The following is an 11,560-nucleotide window of genomic DNA, read 5'->3' as shown; positions in this document are numbered from 1 at the left end:
TATAAATGAATTTGATATCCATTTATTACTACATTTCTTGCAATTATTATATTAAAATATTATGTGGAATTCAATAAAATAGAAAAACTCATAAAATAACATGTGAAAAAAAAAATTAATTCAAAACAACTATAAAATGACATTCGGCAAATTAAATGAGAGTGACAAGTAACAAAAAAAGACTTTCATTTATTTTAAATAAAACCGGGTGACGATCTTTTATTTTAAATAAAACCGGGTGACATCCCAACAATATTATTTAATTTCTCTTATTTAATTAGTTACTTAAAACAGTAAATGATTTTAACATAAGCTTCGTACTGTAATATTTAATTAATTCCTTAAATCAGTAAATGATTTTTGACATTAGATTCCTTCGCTTCAAAGCTACATTCAGCACCCCACCGTGTTTGATTTATTTGGATTCCGTTTGCTTTAAGACCCGGGAAACCAGAAACTCAAATCAGAACAAAGCTTCTATACATAGTATATACAAATCTTGTAATTATATATATGGAGGATACTCATAGAGCTTGATTTTGTTTCAGGCATATGTTATTACTCTTTATTACGTCTGTTTAGCTTTATATCAAATCAAATATTGTTATTTTTGGAAAAAATCGTGCACATTGTTTATACATATTTCAGTAATCCCGTATAAACAAATCTAAGTTGACATTTCCCTTTCATCCTACACGACGGAATATATATGGATACCGGAGAACCATCCTACAGCGGCGGTGAAGACTGCTCCGATGATATCAGAGGAAACATAGCCTACAGCCTTGGGTTCTATTTGGTCTTCCTCCTCTTCGTATTCACCCTCTGCTATACTTCTTACATCTGCAACCGCAGGATGCACTTTCAGTTATCACCACCGACCACCACCAGTGACAGCTCAGACGACTACCATATCACAACACTCCCTAAAGGTCTTTGCGATGACGTCATTTCGACTTTTCCGACGCTTCTCTACTCGGAGGCCGTGATGACTCACAACGCTGACTCTGAAACGGACACCCACACCAGTAACTGTTGCTCCGGTTGCGCTATTTGCTTGATGGATTATAAACCGTCGGACGTCCTCCGGTTGTTGCCGGAATGTTGTCACTTATTTCATTTAAGTTGTATAGATACTTGGTTGAAGGTCCATCCTACTTGTCCGGTGTGTCGGAACTCGTTTGACTTCAGTAATTAACGACATGATACGTGTAAGTGGAACTTAAGATTCGAAACGTGTGCAAGTTGAACCCTAAGACAAATAATCTATAGCTGTCCATGAGTTTATAGTTGACTAGTCAAACCCACAATTTCCACTCAAATACTGAAAATTTGTTATTTATTTCTTTTCCGAAATAACAATTGATTTTTCAAGTTGACAAGATAAAAAATGTTAAAAGGAAGATCGACTGGCCCATAGGATACGCCATACGCCGATGACGGCTTGGCATGTGCCTCACGAATCACGATTAAGACCCCGAATGTCTGCGCATTCCACTTCTGCTTTTAAACAACCGAAGTCCACAACTCCTCCTCATGGATGCCGGAGAACCATCGTACACCACCAGCGACACCCCAAATACTGAAGGAGGCTTCACCTACGGCTTAGGATTCGTCTTCGTCGTCCTCTTCCTCCTAATCATTCTCTCTTATGCTTCTTACATCTATAACCGCAGCAGGCGCTCTCAATCACAGCTGCCACCCATGATCACCTCTTTCGACACCACCACCGACTCCGACTACGACGAATATCACTTTATAAGACTCTCTCAAGGTCTTGACGAATACGTCCTGGCGACTTTCCCGACGTTTCTATACTCTGAGGTCGTGATGCTTCTCAACGGCGAGACTAACACGTCGAACCATGCTGATGATTGTGGCTCTGCAGGCTGCTCTGTTTGCTTGGAGGATTATAAACCAGCGGATGTCATCCGGTTGTTGCCGGAATGTGGTCACATGTTTCATGTAAGTTGTGTAGATACGTGGTTAAGGGTTCATCCTACTTGCCCGGTGTGCCGGAACTCGCCATTGCCGACCCCGATGGATTTGACTTGACTCGAACTTTGAACTTGTTTGTTTACATACGCAAGTAGCAAGCAATTTTTTATGTAGCAAAAAGATTCCATTCTCTCATCTATCATCTATTGGCAACTTGACCAAACTCAATTTTTGTTTTTCCTTGAATATTAATTTGCGGGTTTTTTTTTTTTTTTTTTTTTTTTTTTTTTTTTTTTTTTTTTAAATTCTTTTGGCCCAATCAGAAAGCAATTGAAATTGGGCAACATTTAGCTTATTGTTAAGAAATATTGATATTTTTCATTTTTTCCTATAACCTAGGATTTCAATATGTGAGATAAAGAATGAGAGAAAAGAAAACAAAGTTAATGAGCGAAGCAAAATTCAATTGTATTTGTAATTTTGTATGCTCTCAGAGATTAAATAGTCGAAGCACTTTTAAATCATGAATAACCCATTATGGGCCTTGTGAATGCTTTTACTCGGGCATTTCTTCAGATATATTCACCTACATTTCCCCAATATGCATGGTACTCCAAATAACAAAATAATTTTACGAGTTGTCCTTCATGTCCTACAATTTAAGAAAATTTCATAACAAAGGAACAAAACTTAAACTTTGGTGATTAAACAATTTCAAATTTTGAGTAACCTATGTAGAATAAAACTGAAAATTAGTTATTATTTAATAAAACCTTCAAAAGTTGTTATTATGATACATCATTGGGAAGCTCAACACTCAAACATGTTAGAGAAAAAAAAAGTTCGTACTGTATTTGTTTTATGTTTAAGATAATAACTTAAAAGAGTAATATACTTTTTGATTTGAAATTATTTGGTCATTTTTTTTTGTAAGTATTAGACTATTTAACTTGTTTTTTTTTGTCTACATTCAGTCTTTATAACCGACTACTTCAGGTTAAACCGGAAAAATGACTTAGGTCCCGTTTGATAGGTGCTGTCTGGGAAAGTTTTCTGACTGGAAAAGAAAATCATGTTGTTTGATTGTACGTCTTAATGACTGTGCTGAATGATGAAAAATGACCATATTACAATTTGTGACATGTTTATAATAAAAAACAATATATATATATATATATATATATATATATATATATATATATATATATATATATATAAGCATACATGTTAAAAAATAGGATATATATATTCAAAATTCAGCATGTATGTAAAAAAACTATATATATATATATATATATATATATATAAATCAACATGTTTGAACAAAATTCAACATATATATCTACAAATCAGTATGTTTGAAAAAAAAATCAGCATATATATATATATATATATATATATATATATATATATATATATATATATATATATATATATATATATATCTCCAAAAACCAGCATGTTTGAACAAAATTCAACATGTGTCCTCCTCCTATGCTGGAAAATCAGATGAAACAACATCTGATTTTGGTTTTACCCACAAAAATATTTCATAGATTCAGAAGAAGAAAGGAAAAAAAGATCTGATTTTGATTTCAGATGAAACAAAATATGATTTTGTTTATCTGATTTTGAACAAAATCTGATTTTGATTTCAGAAAAAAAAGACCGATGCCTATGGAAATAGATTCAGAAGAAGAAAAGCATCAGGAAAAGAAAAAAAAAAGAAGACGAACCTGGCCGGAGATGGAGGGGGTCGGCGACTTCCGATCAGAGACGGAGGAGGACGTCGACGTCTGGGTTGACGAAGGGAAGAGCGATGATGGCACGGCTGATGATGCCTGATAGAGGCGCTGATGGAGACAAACGAGGCGTTTTTTAGGGCACATTTGTCCAAAACGAGTGTATTTTTCATTCAAATTGGGTTTTGTGGCTTTGTGGGAAAGACCCATCTTACCGGGAAAGACAAGTTTTTTTGTGCAAATCAAACGGTCTTTCCGGCCATTTAGCTAGAAAGAACTTTTTGGAGCTGGAAAGACGCAAATCAAATGGGACCTTAATAGAGTAATATTTTTTCAGTTTGTACACATTTAGTTCTTATGACCAGTTTCTTCAGATTTTGCTCACGACATCGTACGTGGGATAATCATTAATGAGGCGTGCTCATACGTGGCTTGTCTTTCACTTATATCAGTAACCTAATTCACGAACCAGTCAAATAATGATGGTGCCCTAGTTTTCTCCAAGCATATAATGTCTTCGGTTTTGGTTTCATCTATCTCCATAGCAGACAACAAGATTTTTTGTGATTGTTTCATCATAACTCGAATTTGCACTTGTAAGACAAAAATAATTAAGGAAGACACTAAAAGAATTTGCACTTACAAAACAAAATTACACTCTGGAAAAAAGTTTTATCTATCTCCAAAGCAGACAACGAGATTCTTTGTGATTGCTTCCTCCCAACTCGAATTTGCACTTCTAAGACAAAAAATCTCGTTGTCTGCTATGAAGATAGATGAAACCGAATACGAAGATATCTTCTGCTTGGATAAAACTAGGGTACCAATATTATTTGACTGATTTATGAATTATGTTACTGATATAAGTAAAGGACGAGCCATGTATGAGAACACATAATAGTTTGTTCTATTTCCTTTTTTTTTTTGTAGTTTATTTTAGCATTTTTATTGTTATTGCATTGCATATTCCTTTTTTTCTTTATCTTGGATCGTATCGGGTAATTTTTATTTTGTATAAGGTGTTTTGAAGGATTTTAGAGTCTCGATGTGGTTGCGGTTTAGCTTGGAGATGGGCTTGGTGGGCTTTCGAGGAGTTTTTGGGATTTGTGGATCCATTTTGGGAGAATTGGGCTTGGCATGTTGAAGACTTGGATTGAATAGGATTATGAAGATGGGTCATGGACTCTTGTTATTGGGCTTGGACTATCATTTTTAAAGCTTGAAGATGATTGGCCAAATTTGATGTGAGCTGTGAAGGGGACCAAGAGAATCTTGAGTAGTAAGGTGGAGTAGTGGAAGAAAATAGTCAATAGTATTTCAGCATCATTTGCGAGGGTGGGGTCTCACCCACACGAATTAGCGAGGGTACCCGCACAACTTCACTTTTTGGGGGCGTTTTGGTCATTTGGCTCATCATTTACCTTGGAAGTTAGGTCTTGCAACCAACACTTCGATTTTTCCACCATTGGAGCACCTTGGAGGTGTTTTTGGAGATCTAGAGTGTAGAATTTGGGGTTTTAAGAATATCAATTTACTTGGATCGTGATTGCAATCACTTTCCAAAATCTGTGATTTCGACACTATAGCCTGGGGTACCACGAAATTAGATTTGAGATAATCCAAAGAATTTCAATTTAGAAGTCAGACCACTTCTAAATCAAAAACACAGAAAAGTACCTTACTATTTTGTGTTCTTGAGAGATAGAACAAATCAAGTATGATTTTCATGTATATAAGTTCCAAGATTTAAGGGTGTTCTTGAGAGATAGAACAAATCAAGTATAATTTCCTTAATTACTATTTCTGTGTTTTTGATTTAGAAGTCAGGCCACTTCTAAATCAAAAACACAGAAAAGTACCTTACTATTTTTGAAAAACGGGGATAAGGGTTACCAAGTTTTAATTATCCAAATTTTAAGGCATTTCAAATTGTAATTAAGGAAACTAGAAACCCTAAGGGAAACCCTAGTATTTTCAAAATTAAGGGTGAAGGCTAAGGTTTCAAGAACCCTATCCATTTGCCAAATTTTAAGCCTTTAGGGTTTAATTTCCATAAACCCTAATTTTAATAAATTCATTTTCATGAACAATCAAATAGAAAACTAAGACTCTGATACCACTGATGGGCTTTCTAGGTTATAAAAATCACATGTGAGCAGAAAAACACTTAACCCTTAAGTTCACATGCAACCTAGTTTGGATCTATGTTTTCTCTACTAACAACAGTAAACAATGAATATCAAGAAACCCTAGAGAGAGGCTATGAAAATAAAAAATCACATAAAGAATAAGATTACATACCTCTTGATTATTATACCAAATAATCAACTTGAATCCTATTGTAGTTCCTTGGAAAGAAAGCACCAAAAACTTGGATGCAACCAATGGCTTGTACCCAAAGCCCTAATAACTAGAAGACTTGTGGAGAGGGGAGGCTAGAGCAAAATATCGACTCTTGAGAGTGTGTAGGAGTGAATGAAATTATGAGACCCTAGGATGAAAGATCTATATGTCTAAGAGTCATTATAGAATGATATTGCTAGATAATATATGATTCTAGTGGGTCACACTAACAACAACTTGATGCAAATATATTATTTATAGGAATTTAATTATTGATATATATATATATATATATATATATATATATATATATATATATATATATATATATATATATATTGTAGTTAGTTGAAAATTATTTATTTTATGGAAATATTAATTTCAATGTTCAGTATCAAAATATATCATAACGTATGATTTATTATGTTATGTAAATCTTTTTGGACCAAAATGGTTTTTTTTTTGTTTTTTTTGGTGATTCTTGAGCATGACATGTTCTTGATCAAACAAGTCATCCTTTCAGACCCTATGGTGGGGGGCGGGGTCTTAAGTCATAAAAATGTGGTCTTGATGGTTAGTTTTACTCCATGCATGCTATAGAAAGTCTTAATGCATTTAGATGTTGAGATTTGGTGTTTTAAGCACTTAATGGACATGCAAAGTCATAAAGTTGGAAACTTTATGACTCATGATGATATTTTAGCCTTGGATCTGCAATTGGATGTGTTAAGTCGAAGAAATAATTGTTTAATAGGCTAAAAGGAGGGCTGATGCTTACGCTGGGCGTACCACAGGGTACGCTGCACGTACGCAGATCTGGCCCCGATGCCTCAGACACGCTTGTACGCCCAGCGTACCTCCAGGGTACACCCCGCGTACGAAGCCTGATTCAACTCGGCTGTGTTGTCGCGGTTGAATTGTTGACTTTGACCAGTTTTGACCAAGGGTATTGTGGGAAAATGTTATTAATTTAGAAAGGAAATGTTTTGACATTTAGGATTTGGGTTATGCAGGCATTTGGGAGCAGAGTATTGATCAAATATTCATCAAACTGTGAGGTGAGTTTCCTCACTGTTCTTGGGGTTGAAGGAACCAATGTCGGCCCCTTTGGTTATGTATCCTGGTATTTAGGATGTTGCTATACAGTAGTAATATGTAGATCTACCTGCTAGTCTGTTAATTGGTTATATGATTATATGTTGTTGGATATATGTTATTTGTTATATGCATGTCGACATGGTATGGTGGGGTTGAGACTGTACTGTTTTGTGCTATAAGTCAAAAGACCGTGGCATTCCAACCGGAAGGTTGTGGGTCGGGGGTAATCTAACCAGGAGGTTGTGGACCCGTTATGTATTGGACATTCCAACCGTAAGGTTGTGGGCCGGGTCATTCCAACGGTAAGGTTGTGGGACAGGGGTAATCCAACCAGGGGGTTGTAGACCTCTTATTTGTTTGTGTGGTGGTACTTTAGGGGAAACTCACTAAGCGTTGGCTTACAATTTTAGTTTTGTTTCAGGTACTTCAGAGGATCGTGGCAAGGCGAAGGCGTGACCATACACATCCTTGGTTTTATGACTGATTGGATCTTGGGAGACTCTGTTTTTGAATAATGTTTTAAAAACAATGATTATTTAAACACTTCTTTTCAGTAAATGGGTTGTTTTAAAAAGTTTAAATTTATTGTGGTTTTGAGATGTTACATATAATAATCAAGTATGGTCTTGATGTATCTTCCTCTTTATAGCAAGGCTAGAAGGAGTAAGAGATTCTTTTAGAAAGAATAAATACGTGGATATCATACACATTTAGCAATGCTTGTCATAAAAGGATTTTATCATACTCGTATCATTGACTATGGTCCTATCATACTCATGACATTGACTATGATCAAATCTTTTCAGAAGTAGCTATGATTAGATCAACAAGGATATTATTTACTATTACTTCATATTCTTAATATGAAGTAAATCACTTCCTAGGCTCTCCTAGGAACTCATCTCACCCTGCCATCAGCTGACGAAAGACCCCCATTGGTGCCAATTAACTACTTCATGAATACAATCACATGCAACGTCACTTTAATAATCTTAGATTAAAAGATTCAACCCTACAATGGTTGGACTCAGACAAGAGTTGCACAATAGGAACAAATCCTTCACTTTATGATTATTTAACCCATACAACATGCGACTTAACGTATTCAATTAATAGTTAATTCACACTCGAAAGAGTCCTACAAGAAACAAGCAAGCAACATTCGATCAATAAAACTCTATAGGCATAAGGCATCATAATTCAGGAAATTCTATTATGCAATTCCTGAAGATCCCTACCCTACAACGAGCATGCAGTTCTATCATAAGCAAATAATAGTGTGGTTATCTTAGGGGTATACTTTTTTTGCTCCGGATGATCGTACACATCTCATCATTCTTTGGTTACCCTTGAAAAACATATTTGAAAACAATTTTGAAAATTAATTTGAAAATTAATTTGAAAATTAATTTGAAAATTATTTTGAAAACTTTTACAGATCCTTAGTTTGACTCTGGATTCACACGAATGGTCATCCAATTCTCTCAAACCAGGGATCCGATACCAACTTTTAACATCTCAAAAATCAAGGTAAAATTTTCATTTTCTTTCAAAACCAATCCACAAATCATAAATGTTTACAAAACATAGTTTCCAAAAGTTATAATAGTGAATCCGAGTATCCCAAATCAAACATCATAAAATACGAAGGATGTGTACGATTGAGCCTTTACCATATCCTCTGAAGTACCTGAAACCATAACAATCAAATTGTAAGTCAAAACTTAGTAAGTTCCCATAAAGTACCACACATAACCATACGGATAACAACATGCATACCAGGTCTACAATCATCAGACTGGATTACCCATGAGCCTACAATATGAGTCTGGCTTGCTCTCGGGTTTGTTGGCTTCCGCATAGAGCAGTATTGCCTCAACCCTACCGTGCTATATCGACATATGCAATAGATACACATATAAATAACAAACATATAATGATGCAGATTTAAGAGATCACTACATCATAACAACATCCTATATACCAGGATACATAATCTAGTGGGCCGACATTGGCGCCTTCAACCAACAAGTACAGTGAGGAAAACTCACTTGAAATGAAGGACTAAGAAACATTACAAAACACTTCCCTTTTGCACTGCTTGCTCCCACGAGCCCTCTATCACCAAAACATGGAAGAGTTTTAATTAACAACCCAAACCCTTCAAATTTGACCCGAAGTCAAACATGTCAAATAGATAATGGTCAAACTTAGTCAAAGTCAACGCCACGTCGTGGCCATGCCAAAATAGGACAATTGCGATTTATTGTGCTAAAGTGAGATTTTCCTAACTAAAATCAAAACAAACCTACATATATATACAAATCTTGTAATTATATGTATTCAAATATTGTAAATATTATATTTATTGGAGGGTATTCATAGAGCTTGATTTTGTTCCAAGTATATTTTATTATTGATTCCGTGATTTAAGCTTTATATTTAATCAAATATTATTATTTTCTGGAAAAAATCGTGCCCATTGTTTATATATATTTCAGTGATTCCATATAAACAACCTAAGTTGACATTTCTCTTTCATCCTGAACGCGGAATATGGAGACCGGAGAACCATCCTACAGCGGCGGTGAAGACTGCTCCGATGATATCGAAGGATACATTGCCTACAGCATTGGGTTCTATTTGGTCTTCTCTCCTCTTCGTATTCACCCTCTGCTATACTTCTTACATCTGCAACCGCAGGATACACTCTCGATTATCACCACCGACCACCACCACTCCACCAGTGACGGCGCCGACGACTACCATATTATAAGATTCCCTCAAGGTCTTTGCGATGACGTCATTTCGACTTTTCCGACGATTCTCTACTCGGAGGCCGTGGTGACTCACAAGAGCGACTCTGTAACCAGTGCCAATAATAAGTATGGTTCCGGTTGCTCTATTTGCTTGGCGGATTATAACCAGTTGAACGTCCTCCGTTTAATGCCGGAAGATGCTCACGTATTTCATTTGAGTTGAATAGATACGTGGTTGAAGGTTCATCCTACTTGTCCGGTGTGTCAGAAGTTGTTTGACTTTAGTAAATAACGACGAATTCAATGCAATATAATAGCCATTAATTGCGTGAAAGTGAAAATTAAGATTCAAACGTATACAAGCAAGTCGACAAGATAAATGAGAACTCAAAGATTTCTTAGATATGAGAGACGACAAATGATCTATATCCTATCAATGACATGAGTTTATAGATGACAAGTCAAACCCACTACTGAAAATTAACTGAAAATTGTTTTTTCCAAATAATTAATTGGAATATTCTACTTGTTAATCAAGTTGACAGGATAGTTAAAAGGAAGTTCCACTGGCCCTTTAGATGACTGTTCGGCCAATGCCTCACGATTTAGATCCGAAGGTAGAGTAGAAGGCACCGTCTTCGCATTTCACTTCCGCATAAACTCCTCCTCACGACTCACGCACAGAATATGGACGCCGGAGAACCATCGTACACCACCGGCGACACCCTACATACGGAAAGAGCCTTCACCTCCAACTTAGGAGTCTTCTTCGCTGTCTTCTTCCTCATAATCGTTCTCTCTTATGGTTCTTACATCTATAGGCGCAGCATACGCTCTCAATCACTACCCATCATCTCTCTCGATGACAGCGTCCATTCCGACGACGACGACAGTACAGGTCTTGATGATGATGTCTTGGGGACTTTCCCGACAATTCTATACTCTGAAGTCGCGATGCTTCTCAACGGCGAGACTAAGTCGGCGACCCATGCTGATAATTGTGGTTCTGCTGGCTGCTCTATTTGCTTGGCGGATTATAAACCTGCGGATGTCATCCGGTTGTTGCCGGAATGCAGTCACTTGTTTCATGTAAGTTGTGTAGATACGTGGTTAAGGGTTCATCCTACTTGTCCGGTGTGCCGGAACTCGCCATTCCCGACCCAGCGGATTTGACTTCACTAAAACTTTAGACTTATTTGTTTACATACGCAAGTAGCAAGCAATTTTTTATGTAGCAAAAAGATTATAATCTATGAGCAACTTGACCAAACTCAATTTCTGATTCTTTTTTTAATATTAATTTGGTGGGATTTTATTTGTTTATTATTTTTGCCCAGAAAGCAATTGAAATTGCGCAACATTTAGCTTATTGTTAAGAGATATTAATATGTTTCTTAACTTAAGTTTTCCAGACAACATGTGAGATTAGAGAACGAGAGAAACGAAAAGCATAATTCAATTGTATGCTCTCATCGTTTCTCGGCCATTAAACAGTATAACAATTGAATCTCTTCAAATGTCTGAATTATTATTCAGAAAATAGGAACCATTTTAACCTTCTTTGGGGCCAGTTTTGTAATTTACAATAAGAATTCCCTAAAAGATAGGTAAAGGTTTTACAAGACAAGATGCAAATCCAAGTATTGGATAAAGAATATTATTGTTACCGATTACTGATTT

General features: G+C 35.9%; 1 protein-coding gene and 1 pseudogene across 1 annotated transcript; both read left to right on the top strand.

The window, feature by feature from the left end:
* Window positions 1-709: 709 nt before the first annotated feature.
* Window positions 710-1,198, top strand: LOC145158460 (putative RING-H2 finger protein ATL71 pseudogene; annotated as a pseudogene).
* A 9,369-nt stretch (window positions 1,199-10,567) lies between these two features.
* LOC145158459 (RING-H2 finger protein ATL70-like) lies at window positions 10,568-11,334 on the top strand. Its single transcript, XM_079077354.1, has 2 exons — window positions 10,568-10,969; window positions 11,293-11,334. Exons 1-2 carry the CDS (start codon window positions 10,568-10,570, stop codon window positions 11,332-11,334), a joined length of 444 nt encoding a protein of 147 aa, XP_078933480.1.
* Window positions 11,335-11,560: the final 226 nt, after the last annotated feature.

The sequence above is a fragment of the Lactuca virosa genome, chromosome 2, assembly GCF_052849685.1.
Source record: "Lactuca virosa cultivar CGN04683 chromosome 2, Lactuca_virosa_CGN04683_v6, whole genome shotgun sequence".
In the NCBI taxonomy this organism is placed as follows: Eukaryota; Viridiplantae; Streptophyta; class Magnoliopsida; order Asterales; family Asteraceae; genus Lactuca; species Lactuca virosa.
The sequence above is the reverse complement of the archived record's forward strand: the minus strand, read 5'-3'. Positions and strand labels throughout refer to the sequence as shown.

Excerpts from the sequence above, each read along its gene's own strand:
- LOC145158459 (XM_079077354.1), top strand. The coding sequence starts at position 10,568 with ATGGACGCCGGAGAACCATCGTACACCACCGGCGACACCCTACATACG. Across the intron at positions 10,970-11,292 it reads AATGCAGTCACTTGTTTCAT|ACAACATGTGAGATTAGAGA; the intron begins GTAAGTTGTGTA and ends TAAGTTTTCCAG.